Source organism: Diorhabda carinulata, chromosome 3 (assembly GCF_026250575.1).
Source record: "Diorhabda carinulata isolate Delta chromosome 3, icDioCari1.1, whole genome shotgun sequence".
Classification (NCBI taxonomy): domain Eukaryota; kingdom Metazoa; phylum Arthropoda; class Insecta; order Coleoptera; family Chrysomelidae; genus Diorhabda; species Diorhabda carinulata.
Window position 1 is genome coordinate 8261150 of NC_079462.1, and position 23537 is coordinate 8284686.

General features: G+C 28.9%; 2 protein-coding genes across 2 annotated transcripts; one reads left to right on the top strand and one right to left on the bottom strand.

Moving 5' to 3' along the window:
• Nucleotides 1-2078: 2078 nt before the first annotated feature.
• Nucleotides 2079-6381, bottom strand: LOC130891021 (nucleolysin TIAR). The gene has a single exon (XM_057795492.1). It carries the CDS (start codon nucleotides 6157-6159, stop codon nucleotides 5044-5046), a length of 1116 nt encoding a protein of 371 aa, XP_057651475.1. The 5' UTR covers nucleotides 6160-6381; the 3' UTR covers nucleotides 2079-5043.
• Nucleotides 6382-7322: 941 nt separating this feature from the next.
• Nucleotides 7323-17373, top strand: LOC130891752 (KICSTOR complex protein kaptin-like). The gene is made up of 8 exons (XM_057796690.1): nucleotides 7323-7685; nucleotides 7955-8037; nucleotides 9098-9283; nucleotides 11683-11849; nucleotides 13915-14169; nucleotides 14580-14715; nucleotides 15909-16067; nucleotides 17163-17373. The coding sequence occupies exons 1-8, from the start codon at nucleotides 7475-7477 to the stop codon at nucleotides 17247-17249; spliced, it is 1284 nt and encodes a 427-aa protein (XP_057652673.1). The 5' UTR covers nucleotides 7323-7474; the 3' UTR covers nucleotides 17250-17373.
• Nucleotides 17374-23537: the final 6164 nt, after the last annotated feature.

Genomic DNA, 23537 nt, shown 5'->3' on the forward strand with positions numbered 1-23537 from the left:
TGTTTGAGGCGAAAAAAGTGTTGGAAAAGCGTTAGGCTGGAAATGCTCATTATTTCTGAATAATAATATATAGTCAAGAGCAGACAAAATTTCTGCCACTGCATTGACACATATTTCTGTAAAAAACATACAAATAAACCACATAAAGTTTAAATTTGAGTTTGTTTTCTTGGAATTGCTATTTTTATCCTTTTATTTACTGAAGCAAACTCGACAACATTTACTTCGGTACATTTGATGATTATCGATCCTCTTCTAACTAACTCAAGATCTAAAATTTTGAGTTAGTGCGGAAAGTAATGTACTTTTGCAGGAGGATATGATGATATTTCCAACATACCACGCCCAACCTAATTATTTTTTTCTTTCTTCTTACAATGGTTGAAAGACAAATTCCCGTATCGATTGTTAGGAGGAGAAAAGGTCTGCGATATCACTGAATTTCACTTGATTGAATAGTTTTTCTGAATATTCTAAAAAGACTAATTGCGGCAACATCTGAGGAAGAAAATTGTTCGGCCCAGAGATTATTATAGAGTGGAACTCAAACCTTATTGGCAGTCTATAATGCTCCGAAATCTGTGAAAAATCTCGATCATCTTCGTTATATGCATTACGTCAAATCTACAAAACTTAATAAACCCGTGCAGCTTTCAAATATTCCACCAACAAGTGCAGCTGCTCATCAACATTTCAACCGTGTATATTATCAAGTTCAAACTTGGTTAGGGCATGATTTGGAACCCCAGGTATGGGGTTGGGCAATGCGAAACGATTTTCTGGAGCCTATCATGACAATTTTACCACCTGCTTCAGAAGATTTGCTAAATACAATTTTCTGCAACTGCAAAAGTAGGAAAGCATGCTTGCAATGCTCTTTAGCTTGTGGCCAATGTAATGGGCAAGTTTGTCTCAATGCTGTACCATATGAGAGCGACGTTAACGAAGATGGAACCTTTGAACCCGAAATCATGGAAGAACTTGAGACAAATGTCGTTAAAGACGATAATGAAGACCAGTTTGAAATTCACCAGCAGCTGGAAGACGACGATGAAGAGGAAGAAGATGATTAATATTATAAATTGTAGTTTTTGCACCCTTTTTTTTTACTTTCAATAAAAATAAATGTATTGAATGATTTTTTAATAAAAAGATTAATTCATAATGTATTTGTTTTTTTTTTCATCATGTAAGGAGTCATTAATATTAATTAGGTTAAAATTCAAATATAATTCCTATATTTTCACTAACAATTCTGCAATAACATGGGCAGGTAAGTGTTGTTAAATAAATTAATACTGAATAAAAAGTGGATAGGTTAGGAAAAAAATGTTAAAATATAATATAATAGTTAATAAAATTTGACAAATATTTATTATCATTGATTTATCGATAGTTCATCATCTATATATGGCACGTTTTCGACCGGAGGCACCGACCGGTTGACCTGAAGTGATCCTGTGACCGCGCGCTCTCCGCCCTCTATCTCGAAAAGGGTTCACCGTAAAAAAATTTTTTTAAACAAAATTGGAAAAGAATTTCGTATTCTACAATATTGATAATAATAAATAGCAAAACACCCATAGGAAATAAGATCTTCACAAAAATAGCGCAAAAAACCGATTTTTGTGACCTTTGACCTTTAAATATAATAGTTGCGTACACCCTACCATATGTAGGTTTTGAGACAACTTTTAGGGTGTCAATATACAAGTATTTACAGACTTACAGCTGGGTATCTCGAATTCCGGGGTAAACTTACTATAATGACTGGACTAATTAAGGATGACAAGTTTTCAAACGGATACCCTTTACTTGCGTTTCAGATAAATTTGGGAGTATACCTCAAGATGTTTTTAAAAAAATGTTTTCTCAAGGTAGGTTTACTTAAATCTGCTTATCTTGATACTTTGAGCACCTTGTATATTGTCAAACACTTCGAAGTTGTATGAAAACCCTCATCCGGCCATTTCTGAAATTAACCATATTCTATATAAATTCCTCTTAAAAACACTTCCAATAAGTCTCTCTCTCTCTCTCTGTAAAAAGAACGGGTTTATTGTAAATAAAAAAACATAGGTCGGTCATAATTTACTTCCCAATTTATTTCAGATTCAATATGTACATCATTTTTCGTCAAATGTTTTATATCTTTAAGTCATGTTCCAAGGTTGACAATATCTATGGAGAACTTCCTTATCCAAGATTAATAATTCTATACTAACACTTACGATTGAGAAACTCATGATCTAATGTGATAAAAAACAATTTGTATACCTATGTACATCAACCAAAAGAACACGGCAAACCATACTCTAACTAATCCTAGAGGTCAAATGTGTAATGAGCAGGAATATGAACTTAATCACAATTATTATCTAAACATTTTTTAAATTAAGAAAAAAAAAAACAGAAATTGATTACAAATATATACATTATATTGTCATTAAAGAGTAACAAAATAACAATCAAGGTTTGGACTGTTTTAAAATCATAGAATGTCACTGCATTTGTGTATATGTGTACCTACACTCAACTTTTGTATATTTTTAAATCATTTGTCCCTTGAGATGTAGAAAAAACGTTTTGGGACTTAATACCTGAAAGTCATTGCCACTACATTATGTAATCAGTATTATCATTCATACATTAACAAAATATTTTTCATTAGATTTTTGTCATTCTTACAATGATTAGTATTCCAAAAATAAACGTAAAATAACAACAGATTTTTTGATAAATAGCTTTTATATTGAATTCCATAAAAAAGTTACGCAAAGAAATCGAAAAATTTTGTTTAACAAACATTAATAAATGTCATGATCAAAGCATAGAAGAAAAAAAATATCAACTATGAAAGAAAGAATACTAAAACAAAAAAAAACAGTAACTACAGTAAATAATAGCCAATAGAAATAAAAATTCTACAAAGAAGTCTGAAAAGAAATGTAGATAAACTATAAATTTGGAATGCAAAACAAATCCAAAAACAGTGAATAAAAAATAACTGTTCAGATATATAAAAAACCAAGTAAATAAGGAATATTTTGAATAAATAGTTACAAATGTTGCAATAATTTTCTAAATAAAAGATAAATTCGTACAAATTTTTAACAATGTAGGATGCTTTTATAATAGAAATCATTTTCATATAATTGTTATGAAAAATTGATGAGGCATGTAGACATTATTATTAAGTTCAATAAAATCCTGAAATCCTGTCATTGCAAACATTTCTAATAATTAATATATTTAAAATACTACACTAAATTGACATATAAACCAATTCAAAAATGTTACAGTATATTGTTGTACATGTTAATTTTCAACCTTTTTCATAAAATCATAAGCAAAATGAAACTTTAGAATACTTTGGAAACATTAACAATATGTATTGATCATGAAGTTAATAACATACAAGCAGGAATAGTGTGAGATTTTTGTTAAAAGAACATATTCATTCTATGGGAGGTTTGTATATAGTAGTTCTGAAATGAGCGCATACTCACTGACATGCATACTAACAAGACAAAACTGTGGAATTAATGAAGAGGAAACCAACAATATTTAATTATCAAACTAGCAAATACAAATCAAACCCCCTTAACAACACAGTTTGAAATAATCTCAATTACTAATTAAGTATGAGATTAATCATTTTGTGATTTATCAAAATGACATTTTAATACAACATATAAAAATGAACATTTAAATTTAATAATGAAGTGAACTTTGAAATGAATGCACTCAGTACATATTCCTTTCATCAGTAATTGCAAATGAATACAGATAAATTAAAACACAATGTCTAAATTTTAATAAATTTCTTGTTCAATATCTGGATGAAAAAATAACACTAATACCATTAACAGTATAATATTTCCAAAAATCTTTACAAAAAAAATTCTGTAAATAGTCCAAAACTAATATAATTTTCTGAAAAACAAATAAAAATGAAAAAGTTTCCACTAAACAGAATTTAGTTTTGATAAATATTTCAAATAGGACTACTACTAGTCTGTTGAAATTATTCAACAAAGTTTTGAAAAGTCACATACTTCAAATGTGAAAAATGAAATCATTCTTTAGTATTGAAAAATCAGTTATCAGTTTTGCTAGTTTATTATTTATGATCACTTTTTATTTCATTCTTTAGACTTTAGTATATTAATTGCAACATACCATAAAATTACTCAAGTTTTAGAATTAATATTTTTTTGGAAACAATATGAAAAAGTTTTTAAACTATCATTTTTCAACTTTAATGTGCCTAATTCAAAAGTATATATCAAATTAACTCAGAGAAAAAACCATTAAACAGTTTAAACATATATTCTACAGTCTGGTATTATCTGAATTTGAATACTGAATCACTACTACTTTACCTTCCAATGACTCACTTTTCATTTGTGTTGCATTCTACATGAATTTGTACTGTAATGTAAATGAACAATTTTATTTTTTGTTTTCTACTATTTTTCCACCCCTCACAAACTTCAATAAAATAAAAAAGCAAAAATAGACAGATTGTAAATATAACTTAAGTTTATCTACATCATTATTTAAAAGTCAGACCACAAATTCTATAGTTATCAATATATAATGGAGGAATCGAATATATACATATATCAAGTTTGTGAATTGTTCAAATATGAAAAATAAGAAATCAAGTTATATATTTTAACTGCTATTATTGTCTTTATTTATCAAGTGATACATGAATATAACATCTTTTACGTAATATATATGCTGTACTCACAATTTTTTTAATAGACCAAAGACCAAACCTTGTGACCCAAAGTGAATATTAACTAGTTGTGTAAAAAATTAGAAATACACCTATATTTTGCAATTGGAAGCAAAAACTTCCAACTAGATTAAATTCATATCCCTTATATATATTAAAATATGTATAAGTAAATTTAGTTTATTTGATAAATGTCCTTTGCTTAAATGCCACAGAGCATATGGCAAAGTATAACTTTAGTTTGCAGTTCATCTTTGCAACAAAAATATAATCCAAATAAATGTCTATTAAACATTTCACTGAGATGGATATTTCTGAACATTACCATACATAACGGGAACATTTGGTTGTTGTCCTGGTTGTCCTGACCACTGTCCTTGTTGAGGCATAACACAGTACTGCTGACCACCTGGAGGATATTGTTGGTATTGCTGATAGGATTGGTAGCCTTGCATGTAGCCACCTCCTGTGTAACCTTGTGGGTACCAATAATTTCCATAACCATAAGAATAAGAAGGTGCAGATGACTGTGAAATAGCACCTGGCTGCATTGAGGTTGAATCTGGGCCGAATCCTCCATTCTCTTTTCCCCAAAAACATTTTACAATATGACCATTAATTCCAGAATTATGAATATGTTCAATGGCATGAGTTGCACTTTCTTTTGTTAAAAATTTGATGAAAGCATAACCTTTATCCTTGAATACTCGAATATCTTGAATTGTTCCAAATGGAGCAAATGTTTTGTGTACCAATTCATCAGTGAGTCCGCTTGCAAAGCCACCGCAATAAACAGTTGTATTTGTTGGCGAAGTCTGATTATAAATTTCTTCAAATTCTGGCTGCTTTTGTCTTTGAGCTGGTTTCTCAGTTCTAGGCGGTGGTGGTTTTCTTGTAGACCAATTAGTACGGATAGATCTGGACCCAAGCCATTGTCCATTCATAGCCTGTATAGCATTCTCAGCTTCAGCTTTTTTAACAAAAGATACAAAAGCATAACCTTTAGATTTTAGAGTTTGTGGATCTCTCACTATTCTGCAGTTAGAAATTTCTCCAAATGGAGCAAAGGCCTCTCTCAATGTTTCAGTCTCTATTTCTGGAGATAAATCACCAACAAATATATGATGATGATTAGAGGTATCTTGTTTGGGCTGATTTCCAGGACTTGTTGCCCAATTTACTTTCATTTCTTTATCTAAAAACAATCGCCTATTCATGGCAGCTAAAGCTGTTGATGCTGACTGGTGGTTGGTAAATTCAACAAAAGCATATGGATCATTTCCAGGCTCTCTAATTATTTTACATCCTTTTACTGGACCTATTTGTGAGAATAGTGTACACAACAGGTCCTCTGACACTGACACGTCCAGATTACCTACATAAAGTGTTTTTGGATGACTCTCGTCCGACATGGTGACGCCGGCACTATAATATGAATAATACAAGTTTCAGAACACTCCACAACTTTTCTTACTGCACATATAAAACTCTTTGATGATATTTCAACTACTTAAACAGTCAAATTCTTATTCAAGATCACGATAAGGTAATAATGACACAAAATTTGCCAACTTCTATTTTTCTGGAAATCCAGCTGTCATTATAGAAAACGGTCAAATGTCAAATAGGAAGTGAATGTCATCATAGAACACCAATGAAACGATTATTTCCGGTTTGTTAGTTAGAAAATAAAATCCCTAAGTATAAATAAGGGATATAATAAAATTTATGTGAAAATAACCTTTCAAAATACGTGTAGATTTCTTCATATTTATTTATACATAAAGATTAGGCAATTAGGTTATTGAATAAAATTTAAATGTTTGATTTTCTCTTCTATTGTATACGCGTCACTTCCGACTTACTTATTTAAAGTGCGTTCGACAAAGCTCTATTATAGGAAATTTTTTATTTCTCCAATAGTGATTAAAAAATGTTTAGGATTGTAGCTAATTCGGATCATGAAGTACAAAAGTGAAAAATTTTTCAATATTTTGTGTTAATGAAATTAAATATATAGTATCCTACATAATCATCCGTCAAACATAGACCAAAGGCGAATTCGAATACGAGTAATTTGTAAGCAAAAAAACTCTACTGAGATTCGTTCGAATCCTCCAATCCAGTGAAAAACTAAAATAAACCAATTCCATTTTAATGAAAATGTGACAGAAGGATCAATCTATCTTGGAAATAAGGATACAAAACTTTTAGGATAGCAATCCACAAAGAATATGCATAAAAACGTGTAACAAATTATATCTCTTACGCAACCAACTCAAGAAAAAAAATTAATTTCAAATCTTTCCTACGTCTGAGAATCATTTCAAACATTCTCGTAAGTCGATTGATACTTGCGATATAATTTCGATATATTTTGGAAAATATTTCAGTAAAATTCACGTTTTCCAGAATATTTTGACGAATAAGAATGAAAAGATAATTCAATATTTTTAACGAGAAAAGAAGTACTCGTTATAAAACAATCCTAAGAAACTTAAAAAAATAATACATATAGGTAATTTCGAAATTCTATTAATCGATTATACATAGAATATTTGATTGATGAGAATGCAAGAGAGAGAAAGTATGAGATTAAAAACAATTGGAAAAATTAAATATGGCTAATAAAATAACATCTGAGCAACATATATATATTTTTTTTTCTTGCTTTTTGAAATTTGTAACTATTTTATGAGGCTACAAAAAATATAAAACACGAAAAAAATGATTTTAGGACAATTTAAAGATGTACACTTTTTTCATACAGCATCACAAGGAAATATCTATACTTTGGTCGAATTACCAATTCCTAATGGGACAACCAAAATATTAGTAGCATCATTAAAAAGAGAGGTGTACTGTTTTGAGTTCCAGGAATCATCTTCTGGTTCACTTATTCCTTCTAGTAAAGAAGTATTATTCACATACATTCCCAGTAAGTGTAAATATTTACTGTTGCTGTACTTTTTGGATAATTGTCTAGAAATAATATATGCCAAAACAATACACTGATAGTTAAAAATTTTCGGTCGCTTTTAAATTATTTGCATGTTGTTCTAAAAGTTGTCAACAATGTTATATTCCTTTAAAAATATTGATTAAGCAATGAAACAACTGACTGTATTGTATTGAAAAAATTTAATAGCTTATTGCACAGTTATTCAGTATTTGGCAAAAAATAACATAATTGCTTACATATTATAGATGGAGCTGAGATTATTTCTATGGATGCATTTAACAAGTCTACAAATAGCATTGAAATTGTTATTGGAATCACAATAATTAAGGTAAAAGTAATGTGTTGCTAAAATTACTACACTTAATTAAATATTAAAAAAAATTACCTTTTGTATAAAAATTCCATACCCATTAAGGTAAAAGTACCAGTGGCAGACACTAACCTAGTAAGGATAAAAAATAATTTCAATTAATAAAAATAGAGAATATCTTCCACTTTTAATGCAGGGCTATTAGGTAATTAGTAAACTCATATAATTAGAAGTCCTCAAGATTTTTATTTCTTTGGATATGCATTTTTTATTGAAAACTGCAAATATTCCTATACGTAACCAGTGGCAGAGTCTTTTGAAATGAAATGTTGAAAAATAAAATAGTATAATTCCAATTATTTAAATAAAAAGTAGAAAAAATCATTAGTATCTGACAAATGCAGATTTTATGTAAGTATTTGAGTCAAATTATACTTTAAAAACTTTCAGTTAAATGCTGACTAATACGCTGGGATAAATTTAGATGTCGGCATAAAATCTTGAAACCATCTATGCCCGATTTTGTAATTTTTTGCATCCAGATCGATTTTCAACTCGGCTGCTAGTTTCCTAGCACAAGATATTCAATAAATATTGGTTATTAGAAATTTCCTTTTTGCTATCAACATTTTTTCCACTCAGGATATTTTCCATAAAATGTTTCCCAAAAGGTAGTTGTTTATAAATTGAACTGTTTTATAGCAGTGGCTAGAGGTTTCCCACTTTCCCTGAAAGAATCTGCTCTTCGCTCTGTATCAACATTTTCATAAGCATGTCAAATTAAAAAAAACTGTTGATTTTTTTGCTCGAATTTATAACATAACATCTCAACCACTGATATGAATAAAAAATATGTGTGCCCAAAGTCGACACACTCGTCATTTTGGATAAAAACTTAATACTTAGATGGAAACAATGATAGTTTTTTTAATTTTGAGGATCAAACTAAAAAGTATCAGCTATAGGTTCACTCTCTGGCTCAAGTGCTCTTACCTTATAGCTACAAACATATTTTTATTTTCCTCTGTAGTTTAATTGAATATACTGGTATCAATTGTTTAATAAGTACCTTTTTTAGAATAGTAACGATACAGAAAGTCGCCTCGATACCTATTTGAATATTTACTCAGGAGAAGATTCAGATGAACTGAATATAGAAAATATAGCTCAAAGTTGTTTAAGTGTGGAACTTGGTTATATACCTTACAAGCTTTTGCATACATATCTAGTAATTTGGAATGAAGATGAATTAGTTAGCAAAGAGGTACATATGATATTGTTATATTAATAAATATCAAGGCTTTAATTTATTATCAAAAATTTAGCTGCTGAATACAATTGTTAGTTGCTAATTTACAGAAGTTCATGTTTGGTATCACTAAAAAACTTGCCTACTAGAAACAAATGCAATGAGCGTTAACTTCAAAATTATTCTTCATAGAGACTTTTAATATAAATGTTATTACCACAGTGGCCAAGAGAAGATGGTCTTCAGGTGGCTCAACACCCAACTCAAACTTTTAAAATGATGTTAGTGTTAAGCTTTAGTCTAGTAATATTTATACACCAACACCCACAATGACACTTTAGATAACAGATAAACCATTTGACTTTTTGTCTCTGAAGATGATTACTTGGGCTGTGGAAATTTCATCAACAATTCCAGACGTATTAACAAAAATTATAGTTCAAAAAAATTAATTCAATATTGATTTCTTTGTTTTTAGAAATTGTAAAGTGCTACTTGAATAGACTAGGGAAAATCATATCTTGATATGTATTTGCAATCTAAAATATCATTTAAAAAAGATTCTATTACACTAGCATTTATTCTTCTTTATTCGCCGATTGGTAGAAGGCAATGATAGTACCAATATTTAAAAAAGGTGATACAAAAAACTGCAATAAATACCAAGGAATAACACTTATTAGTACAGTGATGAAAATGATTTAAAAAAAATTTGGAGAAAATGATTAGATTAACAGTAGAAGACATACTTGAAGAATCTCAGAGTGGATTTCGAATGGGAATGGGACAAAAAAGTAATGCAAGAAACGAAAAAATTATGCGTGTCCCTCTTAGATCTAAAAAAGCCTTTGATAGAGTACTTAGAGAGAAAATATGGAAAAGAGGGGTTAATATAAAGATGATACAAAATATTTATGAAAACAATGAGAATCCAGTCATAAGAGATAACAAAATATCAAAAGGCTTCACTACAAATATAGGATTAAGACAAGGGTGAAGCTTAGGGCATTCACAACTACAAAGAATTTTACATCAGTGAAGGAACATTTGCAGACGATGTCATGCTAATAGCAAAGAACGTAAAAGAGTAACAAGAAAATATTGTGGTATGGAATAAAGCAGTGATTGACATGAGTATAAAAATAAACAATAACAAGGCAAAAGTAAAGGTTATTGGAAAAGAAGAGATCAAGATAAATATGAGGATAAATACAAAAACACTGGAACCAGTTGAACACTACCAATACCTAGGAATAATAAGGGAAGAAAATGGGACACAGGATGCAGATATAAATAACAAAATTGCAAAAACCAATGAACTATATCACACAATGAACACTAAATTCATAAATAAAAAAGAAATATCCAGAGACACCGAACTAATCATATTCAAAACAATATATAGATAAATTCTAACCTTTGGATAAGAATCTTGGGTATTGACAGAACGACAGAAAAGTAAAATTCAGGCTACAGCAATGAATTATCTGAGAAGACTAAAAGGAGTGACAAAAAAAGATGAAATAAAAAACATAGATACAAGAAAATACCTGAATATACAACCTACATTAGATTGTATAGAGGAAAGCCAACTAAAATGTCAGTTACAACGGATGAATGAAGAAGGACCTGTTAAAAGAAGATGGAAAGTAAAAATTAGAAATAAGAAAAAAAAGAGGTATCATGAGAAAAAGTTATAACAGGAATATTGAATAAACGAGGATTACACTGGAAATAAGCGAAGGACCTAGCTCATAACAAAAATGAATGGAGGAAATTTGTGCAAACATAACCATCAACACCCTACACCACTAAGTGGTAGAAGGGCTTTCAGTTTATATATATTTGCAATTTACCATGATTCAATGATAAAACTTCATATTTTATAATTTTCAAATAATAATAGGTGGAGTTGCAATCTAATTTATAATAATACACAATATTGGTGAATGTTATTATTTCCCCCTATCAACTCTTTTCCCTATTTTCAAATATTTATTACTACATATAATTCTAAAACTTTGTAAATCCATTTGATAATGTTTGTTGTCGATCCAAGTGTTTTCTTTTTATTATTACCATTCTTTATAGCTTCAAGTATCTACATAAATGGTACAATTACCACACTCTAGAAACATGTCTACTTTCACTCACACTCTAGAAACATGTCTGCTTTCACCCACAACATGTTTACTTTCACAACTATTGCATTGTAGCAGTATTGTTCAATATTGTATATGTACACAAATTTTTAATAGAAAACATCTCTTATTTCTTTTCATATTCTCAATTAAAAAAATTCTTTGACTGAAAACATTTATCAAAGTATTTTATAGTAACAAATATATGAGCAACAAAAACTAAAAATATTTTGTTCATTATGTAAACATGAATGATTATTACATATTTTTTAGGTAGTTTTCATAATATCTGGTAATGACAATCAAGTACATGCTTATAAAGAAAGCTCAGATGATCATAATTACAAAGAAATAGAAATTCACGAATATTTTCCAGAATTTACTAAAACGCCCAGTCCTGTTATTTGGATAGACATTTATTATCACAAAAACTTTTCAGAGTAAGTAAATATGATACAGAATAGTACAGATAATTCCATTCACCCTATATAAATATTGTCAAACCAAATCAAAAATCATAACCTTGTTGCTTATATGTACTTAATATAACTTCCCACCTATAATACATTTCCTTTCATAAGCAGTGACTGATTTAGACTTGCTGCCGCCCTTTCTTCATAAAATGGTGTACAACCTTAATCCTCCAGCAGGAGACTCTTCCTGGAGACTGGTGCTCAGATGGGTTGAACAATTAATATTAAATTAGACGACACCAGCTTTTTAACAAACGAATAAAAAAGATGGAAAAGCTAGCGACACCTTATGAATTAAATTAATAATTAAAACTACAACGCTTTGTCCAAGAACATTATTCAATAAAGACTATAATTGATTTATTAAAAAATTAACATCTTTCATATGAATTGAAAAGTAAATTGATTAATTTAAATATAATACACTGAAAAAACGGTTAATTATTCAAGGAAAAAAACCTGGAATCGAGAAAACTATTTTCAAAAAGAGAAAAAATTTATACAAGCCAAGAAACTTTTCTAAGTTGAGTTAACTTTTTTTTCAGTGTATACAGTAAGTTTTGAAAAAAAAACTATCGACAACACATATGGTACAGATTGATAAAGATCAAGTAAAAGATCGAAACGTTGGTATTTTAAAAAACTTGTGGACACTTTTATTTCGAGTCCTCAAATCGCCATACCATTCGAAATTACTATAAAGATTTTCTAGAAATATGATAACAGATGTAATTCAATTATTTTGTTCAACTTCAATAGCTATTAAAGAAAAACTAAAAATATAATTGACTAGTAATATTTTCGTTCCCAAATGTAATGCCTCAATACGCCTTTGCGCCCATCTCGCTTTGGGTCAATTAGTAACAGACAAGCTTTGAATTAATTTGAATCTAAATTTACTGTTAATTTTCTGTTTGAAGTACAAGTACCATTTCAGTGTCTTCCTACTAGTAATTATATAAATAAATAAACCAAGCTTTAGTTTAAATCGGTATTTTGAGAGTTATGAGCACAAAAGTCTGTATTGATGGTATTGTTTTGTGTACAACAACCTTGTTTTTTGGTTATCTTTAAAACTTATATCAAAAAAATAGGAAAAAGTAATGTCCTTTTTAGACGATGATAGGCAGTGTCAGGAGCTTTCCACATTTGTATGACAAAAAGGACCCATACAGGGAATTTCTATTGGTATACCAGTAATTTATAATTATTATCCCTTATTTACTGCATAAACCAGAAAGTTACACCAAGAAAGTTCAGTTTAATGTCAATTTTAATTTAGTTTTAATTTTGGCTGCATAAATCTAGCTTTAATTTTATGTACAGTTGGTAATTCCTTTTATATATGCATGTAATGGACGGTGAATGATCTGCTGGATTATCACTTCCAATTTTTGTTTTTATTCCTTCAGTCTCAAACTTTTCAGTATTAATATCGTTTAATTCATTGATCCTTTTCTTTTAATTATTTTGTTCATACTAAAGCAGTATAGAGCAGTCAAATTATTGAAAATTTGTAATAATCTGTAATTTTTTCATTAACTACTGAACGTTTATCATTTAGTTCGTATTCAAAATATTAATAACTGTTAAAAACAACGGTATTTACAGGGTAAACCTTAATTTGGTTGGTCTTTAAAATATCATCAGGGTATCATAGTTCACCTTCATTCATAAATACATACAGCATGTACTTTAAAATTATTTATTCTCATTAAGAGAGAATTAAAAGTATTAATAACTCCCAAATCATTTACTTTTTATTTTAGGTATTATACATTTGGAACCTTCATTTATAGAAAGCAAAAACTACAAAACGAATGCTTGTTAAATATTTTTTTTTTTCAAATAACATTTTATTTCACTGTAGCAACTTATATCTGAGGTATCCGAAATATCGAAATTCAAATTAATAAATTTATAGACAAACTATGATATAGAAACTTTAAACTTTAAAGTCTGGTAGTCATGTTGATGGGTAAAAATACAAAATTGGTATTATTTGGAGTATAACTTCGGAATACATTTTTAGGAGAGTCACTGCTTTTGGTTGCGAGTGTGGCTATGTCAAAATGTTCAAAGTAGATGTCAAAAACAATGTACTTGAATATAATTTTTGTACAAGATTTGGAAACTACATTTCTAAAGTGTGTATTGTCCCAGATAAGAATTCGCCCAAAAATTGTGATATAATTAATAAAATTCGTAGAACCGAAGGTGATAAGGAAGAAGAGGTCAAACTTAATTTAATTGTTGTCAATACTATATTGCCACCAGTAATTTTCCAGTAAGTATTGAGGAATTGAAACATTCAAAATAAAAGCTTGCTTAATGGAATGATTGTGCCCAAATATTATTGAAATAAATCGCCATTCAATACATTGTGATAGTTTTTAAAATAAGCCGGTTTCCAATGTAATTATTAAGATTTTCAGGGAATCCATTCTGATATACTTTGTAAGCATGTTTAAGATGAGATATACAAATAACCTCCATAATTTGATTCAACCATTCCAGTTTCAAACCATGTTTTATAAAAACTTAGACTCAAAACTGTGACATAAAAACATTTCAAAAAATAGAAAAACAACATGAGAAAGGCACTATTGAAAAAAGTAAAAAACACAGTCTTTTGTATTTCCAACCGATTTCTTGTAATCTACCAATTTATATGATTCAATTTCAATTTGTTTTTAGTGATATATTGAGGTATGGGCTCAGTAACTATTCAACACTTCCTAAGATGGAGAGCATAGGTATAATGACATGTTGTGAAGTTAATGACGTTGACTTTGATGGAGAAAAAGAAATCATAATGGGTACAAATACCCAAGTAAGTTTCCTAACTTTTCTCGACATTTTAGAGCTTTTAATCAAGTTTTATTATTTTCAACTTCAAGTACATGGTTATAGCCTGCATCTCACTACTATATTCTTTCAATATTTCCACAAGGGTTATATAAGTGGCAATTTCAATGAATACTTAAAAATCATCTGTAATAATAGAATGTTTTGAATCAATACTCACTTTCCTGACCAGTTATACAAATCTCTCGATGTGCTTTCCTAGCTACCGGCTCATTTTTTTGTATTTTGATTTACCATATCAACTTAGTTGTCATGTCTTTTTGACATGAAGTCTTAGAAGTATTTGTCAAAAATATTGTTTCCTGGATAGCATCTTTTCTGGACATTCCTCGACTACATAGTTGGTTAATAACTACGGGGAAACCCTAATAAAAGAACCTACCTGATGATTATACAAAAAATATTTTGACTTTGCACAATACCCTTTCATTATTTTCTCAGTATTATTTGATTTAGTAACTGGTTTTATTTAGGGATTGATTTTTTGTGTAATATTGTTTGTCTATACTTTTCAATTATTGATTGATTCTGAAAATTAAATATTGTAATGCGGACCCGTACAAGTTGTTTACTATTCAGTTTGTAGTGGGGCGTCTCTTATCTCTTTCTATAAAGATTTTCGCTATTTGATGACCGGCATTATATATAAATATTGTTAATTCTTGATCTAAATTCCACCTGATACTCAGGACATAAATTTAAATGTTCACTCTATAATACCCATAGAAATAGACGTGAATATTTGCAATGAATAATTAATTACATATTCAGATATAAATTCAAATATACACTAGTATTTCAGTAATCCTTTGAACTGTTATTTCTATTATAAATGGAATTCCTTAAAATAACAAGACAAAATATTTGTTTGAACTCGAAAAAGTTACACTACACAATTACTATCACTTCAAAGCCTATAAAAAATTATTTTTGCTTATTTCTGTAAATTAGTAGGGAAATTGTAATTATCATATAAACAAGAGCGAGCATTTGATTGTCATCTTAACAGTGAGAGGTGTCATATTAACATTTTTGCTGCACAATTTAATGATGCAAATAAATTCATATGGAATATTAATAAAACAATATTTTTTATAAAAAATACTTTTAAAAAATTCTTTTTATAATGGTTTATAGCAGGTATTTTTGTTGTTTAAGGAAATTATACTCTATAAAAAGGATTCAAACAATACTTGGTGGTTGGAAGAATTGAAACTAGTTACAGCTCCCGTTTTAGGTATAAAATATGTTGATATGACAGGCGATGGTGTTAGAGATTTAGCCATATTATCAATGAACGGTGTTCAGGTTCTACAGGTTTGTAGCAACGTATAAATATTCCAAAATAATGTTTCATATACATTTATTTCAAAATGAATTTTCTTCAATAGTCATTATTTTTACTTTTATTTGGAGTTAACATACAATTGTTTCGTCTAAGTGCTTTCCAGAAACTATGATTGTGGATCAGATAGATACTATCATTGCAGATACTAACGCAGAACGATGCTCTGGTTAGTACATTTATTCAATTATATTAAAGATCTTAATAATTATTATTGAACAGTTAAAAACACACAGATTTTTTATATGCCTGTAAAAACTTCTTTCATCGAATATTCCAGGTGAATTGAAAACAAGTGTTGATGCCACCAAAGAATAAAAAATTATCATCGAGTATTTCTTCACACATCATGTGCCGGGAACAGTTTATCAACACAGTCAACTCCTCCTTTAGTCTCATTATAGGCTATGATTATTTCGGTTTATCATATAATATTCATTAGTAACATTTATTTCCAAACGAACAACCCATCGGCGGATCGCATTTACCGATAGAACAGAAGGGATCCTATCATATATGAATGAAAACGATCCGAAATATTTTTTTAAATATTTACATCATTAGGTTAACTCGGTTATAGCTTCCGAAAAGCCCTTTAGACAAGTCAAACAGGCGATAGAGTACTTCTCTTAAAATAGTTTTTTAGTATTAGATACGTATTTTTTCAATCTAAAAATCTTGGGGGTAATAAATATGAAGTACACAATGTTAAATTACTGCCCGCCACTATCACCATAGCCATCAAACGTCAACTGATGTAACAAACAAAAATTCTACTTCAAAACGGACAAAGTGACAAAGCTACTCAAACGGTCACCCTATTGCAACAAGGCCAGAGTCAACAAGAAGTGGCCAGTGTGCTGAACATAAGTCAGTTTCTGCTGTTTCTAGAGTTTACCGTTGTTAACAAGAGACTGATCATTTTCATCGAAGATTGTATCTTTTACCTTCCTCTTTTCTATGTATTCTCAGAATGCTCTTTGATTTTTTGCACTACATTTCTTATTATGAAAACATTTTTGTAATTTGTCATCTACTTACCATTACTACTAATTAACATTTTTTAGCATGATCATAATTTTCTTCAGAAAGTGTTGAATGAGAAAATAGAAATACTTACGTTGCCTGACATCTCTGGATTAAAGGTAGATTGAAGCACTGAAAGATATACAACACCTGTTTTTAACCAATGAAAAAAAATTCAAAACTATTTTTATATGTATATAAAGAATAAAATGTGATTAAATATTTTTATGGAATAAAGTGGTATATGCATTATTTTTCTTCTATTAATGTTAAATTATGTGAAATGATTAGATAAGGCAAGTAAAATTGGTACAATCGCTGATTTATAAAGCATTAAAGTTTTTAACTAGACATCATTTGAACTAAGAAACCGTCAATGGTCTCAGATAAGTATAGTTTATAGAAGAACCAAGGTTTGCCGATGCTGCATATAACTACACAACTAACACAAATTCATTGATTATACTGCATTTTGTTTATTTAATTTACTTTATGTATTGTTTATTTTTCATATAATATATGGAAATAAACAGGTTATTATTAATAAAAATCTTTACATCTATTTCGGCTGAAATCTCGTTCCAGAACTTTTGTGTAGGATTTCGATTGCCGTGAGATTTTAGCCGTTAATCCCACAAGATAGGTTTTCTAAAAATTGTGGCGATCGAAATTTTACTATTTATAATTATTTACCAATCATCTCAGGCATAGGCAACAAGCGACCAAGAATTAAAAATTCATTGGGTAAATTCGTCGGTGTCGTTTTAAGCTTCTTGCAAGTTCCGACAAGCTTTGTTTTTGTCCATAACCATTGACGAGCTACCTAAATTATCGGCGCTTATCTGGGCCGGTTGCCGGTAAGCAGACAACTTGCTTTCTTTATGTGTGCGGCCAGAGCATCTAGCGATACTGATTTTAGGAAATCAATTTTTGAGGAAACGTTTCCAAATATTTATAAATTGATTTTGTATTTGAAATCATACTTTGGAATCTGCATGTTCAACCATGAACGCCATAAAAATCAAAAATCGGTTGCGTTTAACATTTAATTTCGTGTTTACACATTGCAATAAGCAGATATACAGTGCTAAATTTCAACTAAACGAAGTGAATGGGATGGTAAATTTTTAATATATGAATACTTAGATCATTTTTTCTTGCTACATAAAATAAACAAATGTACCTTACATTAATTGAGCTCTGGCATTGGTAGACCGCCTTCGATTTTTTAAATGTGGAATAGACCACGAATCCCAAAAGTTTTGCTTCCCCTGTTTGGCCTCTTGGGAATGTAATTCATATTTCACATCTACCGCACAAGTTTTATAATTTCTTATATTGAAAAAGTTATAAATAGAAAATAATTACAGATAATGAAGTATTTGTAACATAAGCCAGATAATTCAATTTTTATTAGCATATTTACTAAATTGTTGAGAGGATATGTAATAAAACCAACACTTGTAACATATATTTTTTATTAGTGAATCCAGGCACAGATAAATTCTTTTTGTGAGACTATTATGCAATACACTCTACTAACTACATATTAGAACTTATTTCTACATATTTACATTATATAAGCTGGACATGATCATTGTATATAAAAAAAATAATCAAATTCGATAACATTAAAAAAATGGAATCACTTAGTTAATCATTAGGATGCTATATTAAATATGAAAACTGACGAATTTCAACCTCTACTAATTGTATTAGTCTATTGGGAGATGACATTGTTGAAAACAATCATTTTACTAGTATCCATTTACAAAATTGGAATATGGTTCAGTTTTGTAACATTTTGTGTCCTAAACAAAAATAATATCGTTAAGCTAAAGATATATTTTGGCATTTTTCTTTTCATCGTGAAAAATCAATAAATATTGGTGGGGAATGGAATAATTATAAACAAATATTAGAATAATAACAACTGCAATATCTATTTCTGATGCAATAGTAATTGTAGAAAGAAAAGCTCAACCAAAATTTACCTCAAACCCTCTTTTTTTACTTTAACAACAGCTAGGAGATATTTTATGATTTCAACTGATGTGATCGAATTTTGTTTTCATTGCTGACGGTTACCGCAAAACTAATAACAGAAAACTTGAGAATGAAAAATACACAAATGAGTTTGAAGAAATGAGAAATCTGAGTTGAGAAACACTTTTGCTCAGAGAATTAGAAAATTGGATAAATTGTATCCAAAGCCTATAGTAGATCTGCTATGAGTAAAACAAGAGTTTACAAGTTTTTTTAAAGATGCTGCTAAAGATGACGAACATGGTGGTGGATTTACCAGCAGTCTGAGTATGCAAATTTCATTTTCATTGTTCAAAAATTTTCTTTTTCGATTTGAAAAAGAAAAAAAAGTTTTGATGAGATTTGATCACCGTTGCTGATCTGTATGTATCAGTCCGAAGTTTTTCATAGCTCAACAAGAATATTTTTAAGTAAGATATTGAAAGGTTTCCTACATAGATAGACTCATATCCAAGTTAGCAAAGCTTATAACGACTTTTTAAAGAGAAATTTCCAATTCTTACCAAATTCACTTGTTACCATTGGTTCTAATAGAAGTTAGTTTCCTAAAAAAAATTACCCCAATGATTTAGAAAATTTCAGCTCTTATAGGCATAGAGTCAGACCTAATGAACAAGGTTTCATATGACTATATAATTAATTATTTTGTGAATTTAAAGGCACCCAATTGTATTTTATTTCTAATAAAAAGAAAGTATGAACGTACTTTGCTCAAAATAATTTCTTTTAACTCTATACTGTCTATACCGTCAAAACAATCAAGGATCTCACATAAAAATTTTTTTTTGATCAAAAATGTAATTTAAATAATTGTGAACCGTGGTATCAAATATCAAAAGTCAGTAAAGGCGGCAAAAGATGAATAGCCTACATGCAGTAAATCTGTGAATCCACCACTGGAACGGCTCAGTATAAAACAACCGATGAAAACATGGAAAAAGTTAAAGAAATGGGTATGAACTATCGAGGAGTCTACAATCAAGGGAATCGATGATACTGCTGGCTTACTGATCGGCTCATGACAAACTTTTCTGGAATGTTTTGGATCTCAACCAAATGGCAACAAATTTATTCCAAAAATGTTGGATTTTAGTCAAAAGATACCCCAGACTTCATATTTGTTACATATAATTTCGTGTTATACAAACAAGGGTGATATTAAATGCACATTGCTGGAAAAGCTAGGAGCTATCTTAAAGAACAAATTGGAAAAAGAGTATGGTTACTATTTTTAAAGAGACCCCATTGATGTAGACGAATAATTTTTTGAAATTAAAATTTCCATTTTGTTTTGAAAACACTGTTTGTGAATTAAGTAGTTGTCGCAAAAAAATGATTGCTAAAAACTTATACAATTTCTAACAAAAGTAGTTAGATTTCTACGTTCAATTAAAAAAATACAAATGAATAATATTTTAGCACCCGTCATGATTTTCTAAAATTATTACCACATAAAATATTTCATAAAAATCGTTTTACTAAATTCGTTTAAACAATTATAAATTTATCTATCTTAAAAAAAGGAAAAGTAAATATTAAATTAATTAAATAAAAATTTACAGTCGAACCAAGGATTACATTTATTACTTTATTTCATTTTTTTTTTCGTTTACTTATTAAAAGAATGAATATAATTTAAAAAATTGATATTATAATATTGTCAAAATCACGAACCACACGCAAAAAATATGTTTTGGCTAATCGGCGATATACATAATAGTTAAAGTTAAGACATTATTTTCAATCTCAGAAAAAAAGTAATTTCACAACTGATATGGCAATAAAGAGACTATAAAAATACTTGTGTGTGGTCCTTTACATATGTTACTGGTATCTGCAGTCACATGTCCACACAACTAAAATAATATAAAAATAACCAAAATTTCTGGAACTATGGAAGTTATGGACATACTGGATGAAATACAATATTTTCATTACACTTAGAAAATGATTTTTTTATAAGGCCAAAATAGAAGAACGTACAGGAATCACGAATTATGGTTCAAAAGAAGGGAAGGAATTATAACAAAATATTGATAAAAAATCATTGAAAATGTGATTAGCAATTAGTTCTACAAGTAATCACTAGATATTATAAAATCCGTGGGAAATTACCTCAAAACCTGCTGAACATGGATTCTCACCAATAAACAAAATATGCATGAAATTCTTATACTCTCTGTATTTTTCTGTATCTATTTTTTTAATTACATGTACGTATATATGCCGTGAACTTTTTTTTAAATCTCTAACAGAAATATTTCACTATTTTGTTATCTTAAAGGAATTAGGCAGCGTTTTTGATGAGTGTGGCTTTACTTTTATCGACACTTTCAAGAATTATCGTCATAATTCTACCAATTTATACAAAACTTTAACAAGACATTTACTCAAGCCCTCATGAATTATTTTATTGATCTCATGAATATCTCTTCAGAAAGACGGACAGAAGTGATGAATGACTTTATTAAAAATTTCCGTTTTTTTCTGAGCCTAAGAGCTAGCAACATTTTTGAGATAGAATTTCAGGTAGGCTACTTTTGTGATATACTATGTCTCTCACACCCCCGGACGTCATACGAACTATCTGGCAGGCGGTAGTGGTTGCGAAGTGTGATAGGAGTTAAAACTTTTCATTTTTTTTTATTCATCACTTTGCTTACAACATACTAGGTAATCATTTTGTAATAAACGTCAGGAATTTTTTGACAAAAGCTTATTTATAGTGAGCAACATTCTTAAACATAATTAAATGTCTGTAATAAAAATTAAAAAAAAAATTTTCAACAAAACTCTTAGTATTATTATTTATTTAGGTACAACCTAGTTTTAAACTTCTTTATTATTTTGATTGGTTATCTAATGAAATATTAAACAGAGATCTTTTATAAGTCTTCATAAAATCTACCTAGTAGTTTAAGAATCAATTAACATTTTAATGTTTGGTAAAATGTTATGTACATATATCGATTCTTATACAATATATAGAATAGGATTAATTTTAACTAAAATCAAACTAAATCAAAAGTTGCTAGAATATTTACAGTCAAAAAGTGAAATTATTTTAATCATCAATAATGTGAATTAGAAAATTTACTTTTCGCCTTTAAATCGGTCTGGCTGAAGAATTAACAATTGAATTATTGTTCGGCAAATTGATTTTAGGTTTTTAGATACTTAAATAATATCACATATGTATAACTATCCGCCATATTTGTACAATTGATATTTCGTATGACGTTCGGGAGAGTGATAGCATATCACAAAACTGGCCTACTTGAAATTCTTGTTTTCTTGACGTTGCTAGCTCTCATACCATAAGTAGTTTTCAAGAAACAAAATGACTTAAAAATGAATACAGATTCTAAAGAAGTACGAAAAAGTGCAGATTTCTATGTTCAATAGAAAACATACAAATGATTTTAAAACTCAGCGTGATTTTTTAAAATTATTACCGCATAAAATATTTTATAAACATCGTTTTACGAGATTCGTTTGAACAAATTATAAATTTATCTAGCTTAAAATATAAAAAGTAAACATTAAATTGATTGAATAAAATTTTACAATCAGAGCAAACATTACATTTATATCATTTTTTTTCACTCTACTGATGAAAACCGCATGGATATCTTTTAAAAAATAGGGACAGAAGTGAAGAAGAACTTTGTTTTATAATATGTTATACTAACACGTTTTTGTTACTTCTATGAGGCAAATTGAAGAACTATCATGTACTCTTACAAGACAAAAACTGAAATGTTTTTTTCTTAAAATGTTATACTTTTTAAATACAAAACATCTAAATCAATTAGCTTTGAGATTCCAAAAAAATTTAGTTACAAAGTTAAATAACACCCACCAATTAATAAACTAAAGATATTAAAGTGTACAAAAACTCCCAAAGTTTTGCGTTGCAGATCTGAAGACGTGATAAACTTACAGATTCCAGCAATTTGTGGTACTCGAATCCACATATTAACATTCGAGATAAATTTAATTAGATTTTTTCTTGTACCACTTTAGCCGTATAATAATTACAATGTTATTGGTATCAAAAATAAATACTTATGTATCATTTTCATTTAAAATACCACATCTCTTGAGTATGGTTCAAGTATGGACAAAATGTTTCATTATAATAATACAACAATCTTTCATATCCTTCTAAAATTATTTTTTCACGCAAAAATTATCCTTTACTGAAGTAGATGTAAGTTGGTAATTCCAGTAATAAAATCAATAACAAATTTTTCCATTGTGACTACATATACGCTATAAATATTAAAACTCTACAATCTAGCCAGTCTTGCAATTATTCACACATTTATACTAATAACTCATTTTTTTATTATAATTACCTACTAAAC